The 22782-nt window shown below is 43.6% G+C and overlaps 1 protein-coding gene across 1 annotated transcript in view; it reads right to left on the bottom strand.

Annotated features, from left to right (window-relative positions):
• ZNF451 (zinc finger protein 451) overlaps positions 1–22782 on the bottom strand; it is a 641645-nt gene that overhangs the window by 345996 nt on the left and 272867 nt on the right. Inside the window, exon 7 of the mRNA XM_085610887.1 lies at positions 15751–15910. Coding sequence (XP_085467013.1) covers positions 15751–15910 — 160 coding nt within the window. The remainder of the gene's footprint in view (positions 1–15750; positions 15911–22782) is intronic.

Here is a 22782-nt window from a genome sequence, read left to right as displayed (position 1 = left end):
ATAACGGTGGATACGGCCAAGGCCTTTGACCGGGTCAACTGGAGCTCCCTTATGGCAGTCCTAGACAATTTCGGTATGGGTTGGCTCCTGATCGATATAACAGAGAAGATATATAGAAAGCCTATGGCATGTGTTTTGGTGAACAAGAGTTTATCAGCACCAGTCATGATTAGGACGACGAGGCAAGGTTGCCCTCTATCACCCATTTTTCAGGTCTCGCTGAGACCAGCGGATGCGCTGGCTCGGAGAGACATTTTGTGTGTGAGCTTTCAAAGTGCTGCTGGCTGGCCTAGCGCTTGTGTTCACGCGACCGTGCGCTAGCCTTCAGCAGCACTTTGAAAACTCGTGCGTCATCGCGATCACTTTCGCTTTCAGAGCGATCGCGATGACGCACGCTTTCAATGCTTGTTTTGTACTACTTTGCTGCCTATGTGACAGGGATTGGAGGGAAACTCAGGGCAGAAATGGAACAAACTAATTTTAACATGCCACCACTCCTGCTTCACGAAAGGACCAGACTGCCGCTGTGGGAGGAGTGATTGTGCATTCAGTGCTGTGACGTCCGCTCACAGACACGTTCTGTCACTGCCCTATTGCTTTATGCCCAATATTTTTTTGTGCCACGCGTGGATAGGAGAGAGTAGCCCTCCTCTGCAAACAAGTGTGTACCACCCACCCCACACAAAATCCCCCAAAGCGGACTGGGTTTTGGTGTGTGGGAGGTACATTTTCTCTGCTTTTTAAATGTGAAACCACGTTTGAGGTAAATCAATGTGCTACATTATTAGAAGGAGAAAAAGTGTGAAATAATTCGCTACATTTCTTTTAAAAGGGTTACTTGGATTTCTTTGCTAAATTTTGTATCGCCCATTGGAAATTAATTATAAACAATCCACATGGAGCGTATGCGTTTACTATCTGCCTCCTCCCTTTTAGTAACAGTGCAAACTTCGTTCTCTAATTTAAACTAGGAAAAAATCTGTTTGCACCATTTTGTAGAATAGAGCAACCGAAAAGGTCAAATGAATTTGTCGCATTTTTGCTCCCAGTGCACACATTCTTTAATATGGTCATTGTTTTCATACTGGCATAGCGTTGTGAAGGTGCAGTATATCCCGGTAGAATCGGTAGATGTATGAAAACGAAAGCACGGTCATACAAATTGAGCTTGAGGCAGTTGGCTACATTTGTAATATTTGGTTCATATCTGTGGCAGAAACGCCTATTAACCAGTTGCAAGTGGTGCCTTCTACATCCAGTTGTTGCTTTATCTATTTCTAGAAATTTATTAAAGTGCTCTTTAGAAGACTCTAGTTTGTTCCAGTCACATTTTGAAAATTGAGATTAGACTAATTGATATTAAAAGCAAAACAGTAAATATACACCCCCTTTTGTGAATATTTCAGGGTCTTGCATCCTGCGTTGTGCCTTGATTCCCTTGAACGCCACTAATAAAAGGATTTCAAGGGTTTCTTTCTTTTACTGTGAATCAGATTGGACGATTTTCACCATGTGCGTACACACGCCTCATTAATGTTATTGCATTTTACTGTGTGTAACCTGGCGCTGTCTCAGCCTTTCATCCTTCCACGTGACGCTAATAATTTCAACATATATTACAAAGGAGCGCTCGTGGCTGTTATTAAGTAACATGCATTTGCAATGCAATAGGTCTCGCATTTACGCAAATTTAAGCTATTGGCAGTGTAAATGACAATGCGTTTTTTTAATGTTTCAGAAACCAAAACATAAATAAAACGCATTGTCATTCACAGTGCCAAATAACTAAAATGTGCGTAAAAGCGAGACCTGTTGCATTGCAAATGCTTGTTTTTACCTGTATATCGAGCCATTCGTCCAAAGCATTAGGTTGAACGAGGAAATAAAGGATTTTAAGGTAGGAACATTCAGCAGGAAAATTGCGCTTTATGTGGACAATCTAATGCGTTTTACTTCAGATGTTCATTCCGCTCTTCCCCAACCAGTAGCGGAGACAAGAGCGTTTGGGGCTTTGTCGGGGTATAAAATTAATGTGGAAAAAAACTGAAATAATGATTTGGAATCGAGATGCGGGGGAAATAAAAAGCGCAACAGAAATGAAATACCTAGGGATAAAGATAACTAGGGATTTAGGAAATTTTGCTGCTTTGAACTTGGAGAAAACTAGCACAGAAGTGGGGAAACTGGTGAAGAGATAGCAGAATCTGCCATTGACTACTTTTGGGCGGGTTAATCTGGTGAGAATGTTTTTCCTGCCAAAAGTTACTTTGTTTGACAATATACCCTTGCATTTCAACAAAAAAAGCATTTTAGCACTGCAGGTGAAAAAATTACAGCTTTTATTTGGGCCAACAATGGTGTGTGCCTCTCATGGAAGAAACTGAGGAGGAAATTGGGAGCAGGGGGTTTGGGTCTTCCCGACTTCCAACTATATTGCTAGGCTTTTCAACTAAAAAATTGCAGAATGTTAATAGTAAACCCTGATTAATCCACAGTGGGAGGCATGTTGGAGGGAGTTTCCAATGAGGGTTTTCTTTATAAATTTGGGGCCCCCAAATATTTTAAGAAGGTCAGGTTAAAATGCCTACAGGCTGCGGCTAGAACGTGTTTGAGGTTAGATCACTGTTGGGTATTGAATACCACAGCGTGTTGTCCCCCATATGGGACTCACCCAGCACTCCAGAATTTATGCTAAACTCTCTTACGCTCCCACTAAAGGAGACTGGTGTAAGTAGATGGGGGCAGTTGCTAGACGACGGGCAATGCTTGACATGGGAGTATTGGAACCATAGGACTGGAGGGGAAATTTCCAGATTTAAAATAATCCACGTAAACTCGTGGTTGAGGACTCCGGTCTGGGTAAAAGCTGAATTTAAGCAAATGGAGATAGACCTCCAGGACCCACAACCTAGGGAAAAGGAGGTGCCACTATGGTATCAACATCTCCTCACAGTGGCCAACGAGAAGCTGAAAGTACCCTTCAGCGTTTGGGACGATTACTTGCCGGACGACAAAATGAAAGAGTTGTCAAGTATCTCTTTCTACATTATACTCTGTAGTTAAATCTGCTGCACTAAAGAAGAACCATTTTTACACCCTGTAAACGAGTAGACTGGACACCGAAAAGATAGGCGAAAATAAGGGGAGATGGTAATTCTAAATGTAAACGGTGTGGGAGCAAAGATGTGGACGACGTGCACATGTTTGCAGATTGCCCGATGTTGGAAGGATTTTGGTCAGCTGTGGGCAAGACCATATCGGAGGTGCTGGGCTTTGAGGTGGAGGTAAGCACTATCCTGATTATGTTTGGGAGTAGGCAGCAAGACGTGTGGAGCTCGAGCTTGAATATAAAACAGAGAAACCTGATGCTCTATTTAATATTGACTGCAAAAAGGGAGATATTTAAACCGTGGACCCAAAATACTCCCCTCCCCCATGGCATGTTTGGAAGAATTCAGTGGCCTTTTTTGAGAGGATGGACAGGTGGGATGACAAGATACGAGGGGGATTGGCTGATAAGATTCACTGTAAGTTTTCTTTTTATAAGTCAAACTCTTGTTTTTTTTGTACGATCTGTCGAATGATTATATCTTCTTATAGCAGTGGGTACGGGAGGCAAAGGAATACGCAATACCCCAAGAATTTATCTGCTCGAAGAATGCCCAATTTGAGTGACATATGGCAGCAACAGTACGCTACCTAAGGTGCTGGCTATTTGTGACTGGAGCTAGTATGAGGACTTAAAAAAATAAAATAATACAAAATAAAAGACAATTGTTCCAGGCCTGCCCCCAGCCAGCCAGTATAAAAGAAGTGCAGTGATTTGATTTGACTCAAATGTCGCTTTATTGGGGACATTTGTTATGTTCAAGAAAGTCCAGAGGATTCCAGGTGACCTGCTAAAGTAATGTACATTGCCAATCTACACCAGTCCTCATACCATTGCCTTTAGGTAGCTTAAATACAGACTTCATGTTTTAGGAATTGTAGTGGCATTCCATATGTTCCAGCTACTTTTTCATTTGTGATGAGACCCATCACAGTATATGAATGTAATATGTAAAGTTGCATGCTCAGGGAATGACCAAGATTTAAAAATGAGAATGTGGAAGTATGTGACTGGGTCTTTAGCCTTGCAGCTTAAAAGCCAGGAGCAGAAAACTGTATCGGACATTACAGTGATATCAACTTTGCTGCCAGAACAACTAGCTATTACTCTAACTGGTTTACTGAATACCTGTCTTAGGTATATCTTTCAAGCGTCCTTGTGATTAAGCAGTTCTGTATACATAAAGTCTGAACTTCCTTTACTGAGCCTATGCCATCCATCACACACTCTACCATCTGTGTCAAATGACTAAATCAGAGTGAGCTAACAGGTTGCCATTTTGACTCTAGCTGTGTGATGGAGAAATCCTGCAACTGGCGTCAAACCTTTACCAAGAATCTTAAGGTTCAATGCATTGATAAGGGACAGCAGCACTTGGGTCACATCGATGTGGCCAATACATAGATTAGAACTGCAGAGGACAGACTACTTTGTTACGGGCGAAGAACAAAAGCATTTGATGTATTTGCGAGAAACTAAGATATATTCAAGAGTAAAGAGTTAAAGTGATTAATTCAATATAAATTAATAAAAAGTATTTTATATAAATTAACGGTTAGAGTTGGCACTAGAGTCATGTTAAGATTGTTTATTAAATGAATTAAAAAAATTCAATTAGGGAATGGGTAATGGTTAATACCATGGTTAAGTTAAGGTGCATTTAAGGTTAATTTAATGAAGGGTTAGGGTTATTTAATAAAATGTACTAAAGATTAGAGCTAGCATTAGGGCTAGGCTGAGGATGATATTAAAGGAATATGCTACTTACCAGTATGCATCTGTTCTTGGCATGTAGAGCTGCAGATTTACACACTGTGCATAGATCGCCATCTGGTGTTGGGCCCAGATGTTGCAGTTGTTTTTCTCTTGGAAAGTCTTTGGAAGTCACAAGGTATGTGACTCTTCCTTTGGATCATATTGCGCATAGGCTTCGGCTCCATCCTCAGATTGTTTTTCGCCAGCGGGAAAATTATGGAGCTTTGTAAGAAACAGGAAAGATGCCCATGTGTGTTGTATCTAAATAAGATAAAACTGAAACTGATAACGGTATCCGGGGAGGCGGGTGGGCGTGTGTAGATCTGCAGCTCTACATGCCAAGAACAGATGCATACTGGTTAGTAGCATATTCCGTTCGAGGCATATGAGCTGCAGATTACACACTGTGCATAGATTGTGTAGCAGTACCCCCTCCTAGTGGCGACCAACAGTATCTGTTGCAGTTGTTTGAAACAGTGTTTTGAGGACAGCATGGCCCACACTAGCCTGTTGCTTAGTTTGCACATCTACACAATAGTGTTAAGTGAACGTGTGCGGTGTAGACCATGTAGCTGCTTTGCAGATACCATCTAAGGGGATGTTCCCTAAAAATGCCATGGAAGCCCCTATCTTACGTGTAGAGTGGGCATTAGAGGGAACAGATAGTGTTCGTTTTGCTTTGTGGTAGCAAATCTGTACGCATTTAACAATCCACCTAGCTACCCCAGATTTGGAGATGGGGTTGCCTTTGTGTGGTGGTGAGAACGACACGAATTGGTGTTTGGTCTTGCGAAAAGGTTGTGTTCTCTCGATGTAGAAGAGTGAAGCTCTTTTAACGTCTAGGGTGTGTAGAGCTCTTTCTGCAATGGTTTGTGGCTGCGAGAAGAATACGGGCAGTTCCACAGATTGATTGAGGTGAAAGGGAGAAATGACTTTAGGAAGGAATTTTGGATTAGTGCGGAGAACAACCGTATTATGATGCATTTGCAAAAAGGGTTCTTGAATGGTGAGTGCTTGTATCTCACTGACCCTTCTGAGGGAAGTAATGGCTACAAGGAAAGCTGTTTTCCATGTTAAAAATTGAAGCTCACATTTATGTAGAGGTTCAAATGGAGGCCCTATTAGTCTTGTGAGAACGATGTTTAGGTTCCACACCGGTGAGGGTGGAACTCTAGGGGGAATTATTCTCTAAAGGTCTTCCATGAAGGCTTTTATGGCCGGTACTCTGAAGAGTGATAGATGCTGTCTATTTTGCAGATATGCTGCTATGGCAGCAAGGTGTAGTCTAATAGACGTGTAGGCTAGGTTGCATCTTTGTAGGTGTAGTAAGTAGCCTATGATGTGTTGGATGGACACATCTAAAGGATTGATATTATTGTTGTGACAATAAATCACAAAACGTTTCCACTTGGCTGTGTAGCAAGCTCTAGTGGTAGGTCGTCTAGCTTCTTTAATGACGTTCATACAGTCAGGGGGAAGATTAAGGTAACCAAATTCTAGGATTTCAGGAGCCAGATCGCAAGGTTGAGCTGAGCGGGTCCGGGTGTCTGATCTCTCCATGGTTCTGGGTTAAGAGGCGTGGAGAGAGGTGTAATTTTTGATGCGGAACTACGGAGAGTTCCAGCAATGTGGTGTACCACGGTTGTCTGGCCCAAGTTGGAGCAACTAGGATGAGAGTTAGGGAATGTTTTTGTAGTTTGCGCACCACTAATGGAATGAGTGGGAGAGGCGGAAAAGCGTACGCAAATCTGCATGACCAGTTCATCCATATCGCATTGCCGTTGGACAATGGGTGTGGGTATCTGGCGGCGAAGCTTGGGCATTAGGTGTTTTTATGGGTGGCGAAGAGGTCCATCTGTGGTTGCCCCCACGTTTGAAAGAATGGTTGAAGAACTTGTGGATGAAGTTTCCACTCGTGGATTGCTGATTTTGACGGCTCAACAGATCTGCAATGGTTTTTTGGACTCCTGGGACATGTTCTGCTAGGAGAAAAATGTTCTGAGGTATGGCCCACCTCCATATGGTCTGTGCTAGCTGAGAGAGCTGCAGAGAGTGTGTGCCGCCCTGTTTTTGGATGTAGTACATTGCTGTCATGTTGTCTGTGCGGACTAAGACAGCCTTGCCTGAGACGTGTGTTTGAAAGGCTTTTAGAGCTAGAAATATGGTGAGTAACTCCAGATGGTTGATGTGGAGTAACTTCTGTTGAGGTGTCCACTTGCCCTGCATGGTGTGATGTAGTAGATGAGTTACCCAGCTGGAGAGCGATGTGTCCGTAGTTAGAACTATTTGAGGAACCGGCTCTAGGAACGGTCGCCCTTTGGAAAGGTTTTTGGTGGTCCAGCACTGCAGAGAGCGATGGGCACACCCGTCTACCAACACCAGACCTGTTAGCTGACCTTGAGCATGGTTCCATTGGCGTGCTAGGCACTCTTGGAGAGGACGCATCTGGAGTCTTGCATGAGGTACTATGAATATGCAAGAGGCCATCATCCCTATAAGTTGCATAAACACTCGGGCTGGAAGAGAGTGTTGTGGTTGAAATTTGGCGCGAAGAGCTTGTATGCTTGCTATCCTTGCAGTGCTGGGATAGACTAGCGCTTTTGAGGTGTTTATGGTGGCACCGAAGTATTGTTGTACGTGGGAGGGATGCAGATGGGACTTGGCGTAGTTTACTGTGAAGCCCAGGTCGTGAAGTAGTTGGATAGTGGCGTGAGTGTGTTGCACACACTCGTTGTATGAGCTGGCTTTTATGAGCCATTCGTCTAGATATGGGAAGACGTGGATGTGTTATCTTCTCAGGTAAGCTGCTACTACTGCTAGGCACTTGGTAAACACTTGCGGCGCTGTGGTGACTCCAAAGGGGAATACTTTGAATTGGTAGTGGTGACCATCCACTACGAATCGGAGAAACCTTCTGTGAGCGGTGTGCACGGGAATGTGGAAATAGGCGTCCTTGAGGTCTATGGTGGTTAGGAAGTCGTTTTGGGAGAGCAGAGAAAGCACCTGCTGGAGTGTGACCATGTGAAAGTGGTCAGAGTGTATGTATTGGTTTAGGGGTCTGAGGTCCAGAATGGGCTGAGAGAGCCGTCCTCCTTTGGTATGAGAAAATATAGGGAGTAAACTCCCTTGTTTTGTTGGTGGGCAGGAACTGGTTCTATTGCATTTTTTTGTAGGAGGGAGATTACCTCCTGCTTTAGAAGTGACAAATGTTCCTGTGACATTGGGCGCGGTCTGGGTGGAATGGTTGGGGGGGTAGATGTTCGCTCTAGACAGTAGCCCGATTGTATTATTTGTTGTACCCATCTGTCTGAGGTGATGGTAGCCCAGACAGGAAGGAAATTGTGGAGTCTGCCCCCGACTGGAGTGGAATAGTCTGGGGGAAGTGGAGGGAAGTCACTGGGTGGGGGTGGAGGCAGAGTGGGAGATGTTAGTTTTGCCTCTGCCTTTGTTGTTGTTACCTCTGTAACTGCATCTTTGATAAACCCTAGTGTAGGTGGATTGGGTAGGGGTTTTGTAGGAAGTGGAGGCGCTGTCGGAGGAGTAGCCTCTGGTGTTGCTTCTAAAGGAGGAACGGCGAAAGGAGCGTCGGGGAGCTTGCGACTGCAAGGCTCCCATGGATTTTGCCGTGTCTGTGTCCTTCATTTTTTCGAGGGCTATATCAACATTAGGGCCAAACAGATGTTTCTCATCAAAGGGGTGGTTGAGGATGGAACTTTGAACCTCAGGTTTGAAACCTGTGTTGCGTAGCCAGGCATGCCTACGCAGAGGGGTGCTGGTATTTATTGCCCTGGAGGCGGTGTCAGCTGCATCGGGGGCACAACGGATGGAAGTGTTTGTGATGGTTTTATCCTCTAGAATCAATTTGTTGGCCCTATGTTTATATTTGCCAGGGAGGTGTTGCATTATTGACTCTAGCTCACCATAATGTGCCCTGTCATATCTGGCTAGGAGCGCTTGGGTGTTAGCGATACACCAGATATTGGCCGCCTGGGACGCCGTCCGTTTGCCAGAGGCGTCTAGGAGTTTAGACTCCTTATCTGCCTGGGAATTGGCACGTTTTCTCGCATTGGAGACTACCACGGAGTCTAGTGGTGCGGGGCCTTTAATATAGGGTGGATCTGTTGGGGCGGCTTTATATTTTTTCTCAATGCGTGGGTTAATAACCCTGGCCCTAACTGGGTCTTTAAAAACCTCTGGTGCGTGCTTAATAACCCCCTTAAGCATTGGCAGAATTGAGGTGGACCTCTGTGCAGTGTCAAATGTACCTAAGAGGAAGTCCTCCTCTACAGGGTGTGTGTGGAGATCAACCCCGTGGTAGTGGGCAGCCCTATGGAGTAGCTGGTTAAAGCTCATGGTGTCCTCTGGGGAGGAGGGTCTAGAAGGGTAAAGATCGTCCTGCAGGACGTTAGGGACGTCTGAGATGTTGTAGTCGTCCCATGGGTCTGGGGAGCCTGTAGGAATAGGGTCCCCTGTTGGAGGGTTGTCCACCCCGTGCCATGTGTCGTAGATAATATCATCATCATCCTCATCTGGAGATGGTGTGGGAGAATGATGGGGTGGGGAGGAGAAGGAGGGGGAGGAGAAGGAGGGGGAGGGGGAGGAGGGGGAGGGGGAGGAGGGGGAGGGGGAGGAGGAGGAGGAGGTGAAGGAATCCTCAAAGGGGAGGTGGCAAATTCTCTCCTTTTGGGTGGTGGAGCTGGTGTAGGCTTGTCCAGTGATCTTTTTTTGGTGCCAAGCGACAAATGCCCAGTGTTTGGATCCTTTACAAGGGTTTTTTGGTAAGTATCGGGTCGAAACAGTTCGTCTGTAAGGGGCAGATCCTTCGGTGCCAATGGTGTCGGAGCCGTGGGGTTTTTAGGCGCCGATTCGGCACTGATTCTTGGTTTCGAACTGTGGGGTTTAGAAGTGTCTTTTGACTTCCTCGGTTCAGAGGAGGCTTTCGGTTTCGAGGTTTGGGAGTCGAGGCCTTTCGGCTTCTTGCTCGGCTCCGAGGATGTTATCGGTGCCGAGGAGCCGGTGCCAGTCTTCGGAGCCGAGAGCTTCGGTGTCAAGCTTGGCGCAGACGAGGAAAGGGCCTTTTTCTTTTTCGGTGCCGATGATATTTTTCGGCACCGAGGGTAGGCTGGCTCAAGCCCGAGCTGCCTGAAGGCTTGATGGGCTTCTTAACCAGGCCTGGAAACGAGGTATGGGAAGCAGTCTTTTGGTTCATACCTAGACCCGAAGGCATGACCGAAGCCTTTTTCAATGGCGTGGAGGGGGATTTAGGGTCGGGTCGACGTTTGTACTCACGCCCCTCTGTGCCCGAGTCATGTCCTCGACATCGGAGTCGTCAGCTTCGGAGGCGCTGACGAGGCCTTCTTCGGTGTGCTGTTGTTCCGGAACATCGACGCCTTCTTCAAAGATGTCGTTGTGGATCAAAGTCGACGAGTGAGCCATTGTTCTCCTTGCTCGTTGGTACCGGATCGTCTTCTTCGATCTGAAGGAGGCACAAGCTGGACAGTCCCTTGCCTCGTGTTCTGGAGTGAGGCAGAGGTTGCACACCTCATGCAGATCGGTGTGGGGAAACTTCGACCCACATCGAGGACACTTCTTAAATAGCGTCCTTTCCATCAGCCAGGACTGGAGCCCAGGTAGGCCCGAAGGCCTTCGTCGACGACCGGAATCGAAGACTTAGATTGTTGAGAGTCACGTCAAGTGTGGAGAACGCGATCGAGACAATACCGTCGAAGGGGGGAGGATTGCGCGCCGAACAGGAAAACTGGAACGGTTCCGAACTGGATCGCGAAGAACACATCCGAGCCCGATGGCGGAAAAAAAACAATCTGAGGATGGAGCCGAAGCCCATGCGCAATATGATCCAAAGGAGGAGTCACATACCTCGTGACTTCCAAAGACTTTCCAAGAGAAAAACAACTGCAACATACGGGTGTTAGAAGGCGACCTCAGAGGAGCCCGGAGGGGGCCCTGACTATTCTGAGACCAACCCTCGAGGTATCGTAGCCGGGCACTGGCGGGAGACTCCTCAGGGGAGGAATCTCGTATCTAGGATCGTACACTCGGCAACACACCACAAAGAGGCACCACACCGGGAGTTCTTAAGAATAAATCTTTATCAAATCGGAGTTGTAGGATCTTTATGATCAGCACGGCAAATATATACAAGTGGAGCGCGGGCCCACAGAGTCCTTGAGGGGGGTAAGAGGTAGCGGGACAGTCTTTGGGGGATATGGATCAAATGCAGGAGCGTACCCGGCGCACAGCTCACAATCCTCGAGCTGGGGGATACGCTGGTCGTCGTGGGGTCCGGCGGGACCAAGAGAGTCTGTGGGAGCCGCGAGTCACTCAGCAGGGCTCAGGTACAAGTTCGGAGGTCTTACGATCTTCAGGGAGCCGCGAGTCACTCAGCAGGGCTCAAGCACGAGTTCGGAGGTCTTACGATCTTCAGGGAGTCGCGAGTCACTCAGCAGGGCTCAAGCACCAGTTAGGAGGTCTTCGATCTTCAGGGAGCCGCGAGTCACTCAGCAGGGCTCAGGTGTTTCCAAAGGCGAATCTCCCGGACAGTCCCAGAGCACCCCTTGTTATAGGGCGACTCCTCTTTGATGTCCGGAGTCTGTGCAGGCAGGGGTCTTGTCACCTGGGGGTCGCTTGTCGGGGTTTTCTGCCATTGTCTTTTGATCCTTTCAGGGCCGGGTTGGGAGGAGTCCCAGACACCCAGCAGGCGTGGAGCCAGCCCTCGGGGAGGCCGGTGGGCCGATCGAAACCCACCTTCCCAGGGAAGCGCAGAGGTGTGATAGAAACTGCTCCTCCCTCTCTCATCCCAAGGGGAGCGCGATGTCCTCCAGCCGGAGTGGCGCCTCTAGGCCAGGGTCGCGCTGGGGCCGGGCGGCCATCTTGGTGCATGAAGTGGGCACGCGGGCCCGGGGTGGCCGAAAGGAGGAAGGCCACGGACGGGAAAGTCTGGGTCGGGTGTGTGTGTTCTGGTGGGAAGGATCGGCTGGCTCGGGGGCTGTGTGAGGTGCAGGGGTCAGGTATGGCTATGTCACGAGGGCCGGGTCTAACAACGGGCCCAACACCAGATGGCGATCTATGCACAGTGTGTAATCTGCATCTCATATGCCTCGAACATACATTTTTTATTTAAATTAATTAAGGTTTCCGACCAGGGTCCCCTAAGGCTTCCCTTAAAATTTTTGATTGCATCTAAATCATTTTAAGGATATACATAGGTTATTTAAATAATGTAAATGAATAAAATATTTTCTTTACTATATAAAAAAAAAGAAAAAAGTCAATATAGAGAGGTCAAAGTAGTGGTAAACATACCATAGAACGTATTGGCTGTTTATGAAGTACTACTGATGACGTTGACCGCGAATCAGTAACATACAACAGTTAATATGAACTATTGTTCTGCATTAGAAGGTTGCACAAACTACTCACTGCCCATCTATAACGTTTCTTCTGGACACCTCTAATTTCCACCCCTTCTGCTTACTTTTACTGTTTATTAGGTCTCGCCTGAGCCAGCGCTTATGCGCTGCAAGGCTTCCAGTAAAGAGTTTCAACTCTGACCACACGCTTGTGCGTGTGCTTTTTTTTGGGCTCACACGCTATTGGCCTTTGTGTGTGTCTTTCTAAGAAAAAACCCCGAAACCGGTCCTAGGATGCCTGTTTCCAGTCCAGGGAGGACCTGGCCTGGCAGTTCGGGTTGGACTCTTCCCATTGAGCACAGGGTCAAGACTGATTTGCATATGGCTGGGTTCAAACTGGAATGGCATTGTGAGCAAAAAAAAGATGGATTTAGGCCTAGAACTCTGTACGGAGGTGAATGTATGACATTGTTCTGCATTCTGTCCATCAATAGTTCTTTTTGCATTTGTTACCCCGAGTAGGACGGGTATGCTCAGACGTGAGTCCCGTGCTCTCCATGCCACTGGAATCAAGATTTCAGATACATCCCTGGAAGTCTAGGGAGGTGTCCTCATGCTCTAGTATCAGATAATTGACCAATCAATTTGATTATCAAAATTGACAGTATCAGTTTCCCATGTTGAGTCTGTATTCTGGAAAAGTTTGGAAGATTCTGTATTTCTGTAAGAGTTTCGAAGGTCTTTAAAACTAGGTTCCTACATGAATTTAATACACTTGCAACTTGAACGATGTAGTTTTTAAAAAAAAATCTTGTGTTGATTATTTACTTAAGCATGTTTTAAGTTTGAAAAATGTGTAGGAGACTTAATTATTAAGATTATGAGATCACTATAAATTGGCAAATAGATTTTTGGTGGTGCCGGAATGTTTGAGGAACATGATACCCTTGGACGACCAGGCAGGTCAGTCCAAGTAATTACCAGCAATATTTATCTTTTTGTTGAACAAGAGGGAAGTCAGGGTGGAGTTTTCAAGTTTTATTTTTGCGTGTGCATTAATTTGCAAAACTGCACCTTAAGAGTTGAGATGATGTTTGTAGGGGGGGATGTTTAGTGTGTTCATTGTTAGGAATGATGTGTTGAAGTCGTGGATTAAGAGGTCGAAGTGTACGGGATCGGAGAGACACAACGTGTCCATACTTTTTTAAATTATGAAAAACAGTTCCCCTACTTTTTGTGAAAGGACAACTGTCCCACAGTAATTCAGGTAGTTTACATGCTTCAGCAGAGAGTCAGGCAAGGAGTCTCCTGTGCTGTGAAACTGAGGGAGGGGCAGAGAGCTAAACAAGCCTACTTGCCAGGGTGCCTGCTTGTCTGCAAGAAATGTACATGTGCGCAACTGGTTAATCTGCAAATGTAAAGGGTGCTTGCAAGCCGGTATTGGCTTTAATTGATGGAATCATTTGAAGCTTCATGATGACACATGTTTATTCTTTTTGAGTGGTAGTGCAAGTGAGTTTACAGCAGAGTTATGAAGTTGCTGCTTTTAAGGGACAGTTATATTAAACAAGCATTTGCAATGCAATAGGTATCGCATTTGCAAAAGTTTGAACTATTGGCATAGTAAATGACAAACCCTTTTATCTATGTGTTGGTTTTGAAAATGTACGCTACTTTGAGCTATTGACATTGCAAATAACAATGCCTTTTATTTTTGTTTTCATTTTTAAAACAAAAATAAAAGGCTTTGTCATTTACAATGGAAATAGCTTAAACTCGCGTAAATGCGAGACCTATTGCATTGCAAATTCTTGTTTTTTATTTTGTGAAATCAAAGAGCATGATCTTTTTCTACGAAAGATCCAAGGCTCATTAGAGCTGGTGTGCAAACACACACCATGGTTCTGCTGAAGATCTTTTGGGACCGGCGACCTTACATTTTTACCCCCTAGTGAAAATACCTCTACACAACATCACCTTTTAAAAATGTATAACTTGAGTGCTCTACCACATCTGACTCCATGTTAGTTCCTTTACACACATGCCCTTCATTGTTACTCTCTACATTAAGTGAACCATGTAAGTCAAGGAACCCCCCCTTTAGCCTACTCTGAGAGAGTAGAAAACAAATGGACTCAGGCAGTGTCACTCTTCGGTGCTTATCACATATTGAAGACATTTGGAATTATAATATATGTCATTGACCCAACTCACGTTGATCTTGGTGTTGATATTCTTGTATGATTGATACAGCTGGTTTTTCACGCCCCTACTACAGCTCTTCTCCCAATGGACCGGTCAAGGAGGCCTGACTCTGTCCGGCTTACTGTCTGCAGTGAACTGTTGTGCCTTTTGTGCCTTAATTCGCACAGACATCCCGAGGTGTTCTATTTATTTCCCTGGGCATGATCTCCATTTTTATCGGCTTGCTCTGTGGGGATCCCACATACTTGCTTCTTTAACAGCCTGGCTGTAATTCTTTTAGGCAGTGTTTTTTCTTGAAAATAAAAATAAAGGTTGCAAAATATATCCATCATGAAGCCTGCATGATAATCCTGGAGGAATCGGACTTGGATAAAATGCAAGGACATGGTAGAGGAAATTTAGCAGGGAAAAGGGTGTTTTCACAACTGCACCATCTAGAAATTAAACATGAGGTTCATACAAGTATCTACATTTGTAAATGAAATTAAGAAATGTTTAAGATGGGCCATCGCCTCACCCGAATATGGACTAGGAAAGAATTGCTTATACACAAAAACAAAAAGCTGCTAACTCAAAAACAATGGCTTCAGCAGTTATGAATGTCCAATTAAAAATCCAATTTATAATTAATGTTAAAAGAACAATGATCTCTTTTGGTTCAAAGTAGAATTCGTCACTTCTCTAAATATTGGTAAATAAAATCCTGCTAAACTTGCAGCAGAGAAGGTGGGGTCTTTTATTGCTCATTCTACTTGCAGTGGACTCTAAATGCTCTTTTGTTTAGAGCAAGGGCTTAGTTAATGCAAGTGGGAAAAGAATGAATTCCTCAAAAAGACACAAATCTCAAGCATATACACTATGGACCAATTCATTCACAATCAACAAAACATACCTGGTAGCTTCCTCTTGCTGGAGTACAGCATAAATAAAAAATAAATGTAACTGGAAATGATTAAGTCCAATTAAACCCCAGAAACTGCAACTCTGAAATTATTAAGAATGGTATTATCACTATCAAAGATATTTGTACAGATCAGCATTGCTGCCTTGCTCGATGCAAGAGCGGCATGTATGGTTGGAAGATATGAACGGTGGGCTGTCTCATATGTGGAAAGAGGTGGCGTCATGCCTGCGAGTCAAAGTTGTTCTCAGAATGTGTTGTAACAAACATTGCACCGATGCCAGCATTCATATGTCACATGTTCATAAAACATAAACGGACCCACTTTTTTACCAGATCTCAGGAGCGATTTTTGTTCACTACCTGCCACCACAGAAAGGGCAGCGGACATTACAGAATTTGGAACGTACCCTTTAATTTAAATCGGTGTACAAAGTGATTATCAGCAGACATATGCTTCAGACACTCGTCCCGGATATTAAAGAGGAGGAAACAACTTGGGCAGGCAAAGCACTGGATGACCAGGGGAGGAGGGTTATTGGAATGTCCATCTGTCCGCTCACCAGATTTCTGAAAGGCAAAAGAGAAACTGGTGACCATAATCTTCATCAGAAAATGTTACTAAGGATGTTACTATCAGTTTGGGGGAAGACGTTTGCAAATCCTCAAACAGTAATCATTTATTTGAAAAAAGAAATTATACTTACCTGTAAAACCAATTCCAACCAGAATGCCCATTGACTACATGACAAGAGCTATAACGCTTTTAAAAATAATAGATAATTGGAACATACGTTTTTTTATGGGCCAAGAAATGCAAACTACAATACGTAGTAAGTTCTAGAGAATTACAGACCCGATAGAAGAAAAGCAAGCATCTACAAAGCCAATTGATCTCATTTTTATAATGTGAATGTTGAGCTGTTGGCATTGCCAATGTATGCATATAAAGCATTGTTTTAAGAAACAGTAAAAGAAAATTCATTTTAAAATACAGGAGGAAAAACAACCATATCTTATGCTAGTTGAAAACTGCAAATTAAATTCAGTGTTTCCAATTTTTATAAACCGCACGGTTTGTTTATTTTTACAATAACTTTAACTGAAGAAACTGTGAACGGAATCTAAAAAGAATAAGGAAGTGGCAGAATGTAAAGGGAAATGTTTGCCAAATCCTAATTTACTTTCCACGGAATTCAATCATTTGCTTCACTGCCCTAGACCAGGAAACAGATTTATAGGCTTCCCGGAATAGTGTTATGTTAAATACACTTTCTGCCTCCGACGTCATCTAGTGAGTGCAGCAGATATAGCCCTTCACCCAATGCCAGGAAAACATTTGGGCGCCAAAGCTTGTGCTTTAACGCAATATGTGAAATACAGGAGAACCAACAAAAACACTCTTAAAAGTTTGCTTTTAAGCAATACCCCAGCTTTTACAGACAAACGGAAAGGAGGGGGAGGGGCAGCGTTGGAGGAAGGATGGTATTTGAGGGGTAAAGCAGCATGGGATGGCGAGAACTAGCAAACAAACTCTCATGGTGTGCTAAATGAAAAAGAAAAACGTAGTTCCTAAAACATGAGCAGTGAGAGATACAAGTCAGTCAGTCAAAAGGATCATAAGAAGGCAATGCTCCAGGAAAGAGAAAAACATAAGAGGAAGGCAAGCCATAGAATAAGAAGCAAGCAAATGAGAATGACAAAGCTAAATCACAACAGAACTTTCACAACTGCTGTCTGGTAGGTTTCACCTATAAATTGGTACAAATTCCATCAAATAATACATCAAAAAATGCCAATTCCTAATTCTAAATCACAATGTAAAGAGAAGTATTCAGAAGAACCACTGTAGCATATTTTGTCAGGACTGAGTGGAATCATGTAGTAACAAGTATTCCTTAACAGATCTCTTGTGAAACCTTTAAGTGCTTGTAGTAAGATTTCTTGTTTGACAGGTTTGAAATGATAAGTTAATAAGCATGGACTGAGTAATCAGTTGTTATCATTCAGTTTTCCCAAGATCAACTCAAGCTTCTTACAGTTTAATAAGTCCTCAAACAAAATCATAAGAGAAAGGGGTCAACAACACCCAAAAAACTCCTGTTTACTCTGTAAATATTATTGTGGAGATTAAGCAAGTATCTGAAAAAGAAGGGACACGTCACATCTGCAACTCCCTCAGAAACATTATTAGTGACACTCGTCAACAACTACAGCTCTGTGGAACAAAGATATGCATTTATTTACCTGTGAACACTATTCACCAGTTCTGGTACTTATACAGACACACAATTTTAAAATAGTTTTAATCTCAATAAGAATTCAGTGTATCATAAAAAACTATTTGCATAAAAATTCATCCAATGTAGTTGATTACTTCCAACACTTGGCCTCTTTCCAGTTTAGCCAAAGAGTTGATGAGGCTTAAACCTCCTGCATAGGTTGCTTTATCACTTGAGTTATAGGTTTGCAACTTCTGCACTTGGCGCACATATATTCTTAGTAAGGTGGGGCAAATAAATTGCTCAGCATCGACTGTCTCACTTCTAACTCCTCTGATATCAGCCTTCACAGAGTAAAGTTTAAGTAAAGTGAGTGAAGCTCATCAGACCACCTTCAGCAGATCTCTTGCAGTAGAGAGCTTATGTGCAAAGCTATCACTATTACTTTGACATTCTTCTTGAGAAACATAAGTCCATGGCTCCTTCTAAAGAGTAATAAAGTGCCTTCTTCTGCTCTAACTAGGCAAAGCTTTCACAGCAAGATTGAAAGGCCTGTGGTAAAAACGTCAGTCAAAAATATCTGGTTAACAGGAAAGTCTCAATTAGGTATAAATATAAGATAAGTTGAGATCCACCCAGACTTTAAAGAATCTTGCGAAGTAAGCCTCCAAAGTAAGATTTCAATTTGAATGCTAGCCTGCATAGAGGTTGGACCAAATGTCAAGTTTTATGTTTAATGAATATTTGACGTTGCACCTATGAATGGTTTTGAATGGCGCGCCAATCAGGTGTGAGTGTGGCACCGAACAGTAAGAAATGGTTACTTAATTGTAGCCCTGGGTTTGCATCACATGAATCTTTTCTTCAAGTTATAAACATTGGAATAATTCCCTGATGCAATAAGGGACTCTGAACACTTTACATCCATAGTTATTAAAGAGGTTGAAAAGACTAGCCTTTCCACTGCAAACAGATACCCTCCTGAGAAGGTCAACTTCATTTTCTTCTGAATTAAACTGTTACAATACTACACTGTAGTACATAACAAAAACAATAAAAAATCTACTTGCTGCCTAGGCAGTATGAATAATATAAGGAGCTGCAAAAAATTAGAAAAGTGTAGTCCGAAATGTTTTTACATTGGAAGCACTGAAAAAGCACTGTCAGGATTCCTGCCACAGCTCACCTCTCTTGTCTATCACAATATACCATGACTCTCATCATTCCTCCCAACACTTATGAATGAACAAATGATTGTACCATATTACATGCTAACGGTAATAGCTAGCTGCAACTGGTGTTCACCGGTTTGTTTGAAAAGGCGAATAGATTTTACAAATGTTTCACCATGCAGTCTTCTGGACTAGTTTGTTTTCAGTCAGAACCTTAGTGTGTGATAATGGGCATACTGAATGACTTGTCTTTGATCTAATAAACACTCCTACCTTTAGGGTAATTTTGGGAGTACTTTGGCTAGAACACCATAATCCAAAAATCGATTGGGTACACTGCACTGTAACCTTGGACTCACCATTCTGCACTACTACCTGCTGCCAAGAGGCTCCAAAGGTAGAAATACCTCTGCATTGTGCCTTGGTCCAAAGAACAGAACACCTTAAACTACCCAAAGAAGACCAGGATTTTCAAGATAGATGTTTTTGACCCAGTGATAGCCACCCAACTGCCCCCACACAGAGCCTTTCATTGCCGCATAGATCTCCTCCCAGGAGAAACGCTGCCCTGCAGTAGAGTTTACATGTTGACTGAACCTGAAACTCAATATCTACTCAAATATGTAGATGAACTACTAGAGATAGGTTATATATGCCACTCCATGTCACCTGGGTCTTCCCCACTCTTCTTTGTATCCAAGAAAAATGGAGAGTTGAGGGCTAGTGTGGATTATAGGGCGGTCAATAAGTTGACTATTATGAACCGCAATCCTCTCCCGTTAATTCCGGTACTTCTTGATCAGGTCAGAAATTCCACCATTTACACGAAACAAGATTTACGGGGAGCTTACCATTTCATATCCGTGTACGAGAAGGCGATGAATGGAAAACTGCCTTCAGGAATAAGTTCGGGCTGTTTGAGTATACCGATATGCCCTTTGACCTATATAATGCTCCGGCAGCATTTCAATATTTAATTATTAAGGTCTTGAGGGAGTTTTTGGATGTTTGTGCAATCGTCTACATAGACATTCTAATTTACTCAAACTCAGAACAAGAACATGTACAGCATGTACGATCCATCTTGCAGCGCCTTAGGGAAAATGTACATTGCTAAATGAGACAAATGTTCCTTCCATGTACAGTCAATAGTTTGAGGTATCTCTGATCTCCGACAGGCATCACTATGCGCCCCAAAAGGGTAGAAGCCATTACCAAATTGCCAACTCCAACAAATGTCAAGGAAATTCAACAGATACTTGGCTTCGCCAATTTTTATCGTCGTTTCATTGTGTACTTTTCAGAGATAGTGACGCCCATGCTGCTAAAAAAAATGATAATCATTTGCATGGTCCCCAGAAGTCAAACAGTCATTGCAACGGTTAAAAACTAAATTCCCTACTGCACCCATTCTTCAGCATCCCAATACAGACAAGCCCTATTTCGTCGAAGCCGAAGTTTCTCAGGTAGCCATAAGAGGAATTTTATCTCAAAAGAACCCAAGAACTGTTCAATTGCATCCCATAGACTTTTATTCCCAAAAACTCTACCAGCAGAACACAACTATACGTTGGCTGAAAGAGAACTTCTGCTCATCAAAGTTGTGTTAAAAATGAATGGAGGCATTACCTACAGGGGACTAAATATACAGTCACAATATTCTCAGATCATAAAAATGTACAGTTCTTTAGCTTCGTCAGGGCTCTCCCCCCGGTTAAACGCGATGAGTTAATTTCTTTAGTGGGTTAGATTTCATCATCGCCTATAGGGACCAAGCAGTTACAGTCCAATGTTCTTTCTACACTGAGGTATGCTCCGTCTTCCCATTCAACATCAGAACAGTGGTGACTCCTTTGCTAAGGTAGAGCAGCATCACCCCACTGCTTCGCAGCAGTGAAGTAAAGAAAACATACAATGATACTAACTTGCGTTATCATTTTGGGTTTCCTTCTGCTGCAAATTAGCGTTTGAGGCAGGGCTGCTCCCGACGACAGACCATGTTTCTTGCTGTTGGTAATAGCTAGCTGCATCTGGTGTTGCCCGGTTTGTTTGAAAAAGCTTAATAGCTTTTACAGATGTTTTACCATGCATATGCAAGGTCAGGTTTCAGGCACCACAGAAACGTCCAGAAAATGCACCAGAATAAGCATGAAGCAACTGGCATAGATGACCTCAGTGTGAACCTTCCGGAAGACAGCCCTCATCAAATTATTCTCCTTCAACTGTTCCTTGCTATAAGCAATTAGAACTCAAACTTTGTGAACATTCTAAAACACCTTCTATAAGACAGCCTCAAACTAATCCTCTGCACCTGTTCCTTGCTATAAACATTTGGAACACGACCTTTGTGAACATTCTAAAACACCTTCTAGAAGACATCCTCATCAAATTTATCATCTACACCTGTTCATTGCTATCAGCAATTAGAACGCAACCTTTGCGAACATTCGAAAAAGCCTTCTAGAAGGCAGCTTCATCAAGTTAATTATCTGCACTTGAGCCTTGTTAAAACCAATTAGAATGTGTCCTTTATGAGCGTTCGAAAGCAGTCTTATTTAAAGACCTTCCACACTCCTCCCCTTCGCCTCTTTATCTGCCACTTACCGGTTTCCCGGCTTGCTAGCTCCCTTGACCCTCCCGCTTCAACCTCACCACAAAGAACGTCCCGCATTAGTCTCACACTTGGATGAAAAAAAGAAGAAGAAAAGGAGTGACGCCTTAACAGACTTCAGTTTACTATGCGTTGAGCTCAGTCGCAACATCTTGCTGCAAACAAAGGTAAACAGTGTTTTTGTTCAACTGGTACATACTGTTGGCAGGGCTCTGCCAGACAAGACTTGGGTGAAGCGAACCCCATCCAAATTTACTTGTGGGTTGGATGCTGAAATCATACTCACTACAGTTTTGCGAGCTTTGATGAAGGGGCCTCTACAGACAATCTAAATGAAACAGAACTAAAGGTTGGTTGAGATTTGAAAAGCTTTCGTGAGGTGATACCTTAAGAGATAGACTGATTACTAGACTAAAGCCTTATTATTTGTTTGTTTATATGTACCATATCTGCCAATACCATTCATCAGACTGGTGTGAAGGCCTGCTGTAGTGCTGCTGTTGAGTAGCCAAACCCCAGCCTCTTTGACTATACTCGCTCTCTCCATCCCAACTCCGTTCCCCCTGGGATTTGCCAATGGAGCAGTGTTTCCTCCTGTAAACCGAGGGCAAGTCTCGAGAGGATATGGGAAATAGCGTTGCCGCCCTATTGGAATCATCTGGGATCTAGGTAAGTAGCTTATGACAGATATAGTTGTAAGCAGTGCGTTAGGAAGACATATTTTGTTGTTTCACTTCACCTGAAAATGTTCTTATTATTAGTTAAAAGGTTGGCAATCCATGGGGAAAAATTCAGATGGGACAGCCCTTAACTGCTGGAGTACCTCTTCACCTGAAGAAACCTATACATACATTTAAAAAGAAAATATGTTTCCTGGCTCTGGTATTCAAAGGTTTGACGGTGATACTTTAACATGTGGTACAGCTGTACTCATTATGATCAGGGTAAAAGTGATAAATGCAGGTTTGTGCAATTATTCTTCTTGCACATTGTGCCAACTGCATTTGTTAGTGTTTGAACCGGTCAGCTTTTACTCTTTCAGCCATATTTGAATTAGGGAGCAGACTACTGACCGACGCATTGAGTCCAGAATACTGAAGCAGTTATCCTCAGCACTGTTGATCAGAAGTCTGCCGAAAGCTTCCAATTGCAAATATAGCAGCTTAATAAAGAAGGAGCTTGACAGAATAATTAAAGCTTTAAAAGTTGGAATTAGTAAAAAGGTAAGTGCACAGAGGATGCCCTCACTCTAGTGATCTGAAACAAACATCCTCTGCATGGTTGTAAAAGCTGTGCCTTCCTGCCCTGTCCCTTTTGTCTGACCTGCCCTATACTTTCCTCCAGTGTATTTGAGAATATGAAAGTACAGTGGAGGGGTGCCACAGTTTTACTGTATCATTTGTCAACAGAGCCCAGTTCTGGTGACAGAGAGTCGCC

Source organism: Triturus cristatus, chromosome 6 (genome assembly GCF_964204655.1).
Source record: "Triturus cristatus chromosome 6, aTriCri1.1, whole genome shotgun sequence".
NCBI classification, from domain to species: Eukaryota; Metazoa; Chordata; class Amphibia; order Caudata; family Salamandridae; genus Triturus; species Triturus cristatus.
This window is presented reverse-complemented; position numbering and strand designations above follow the sequence as displayed.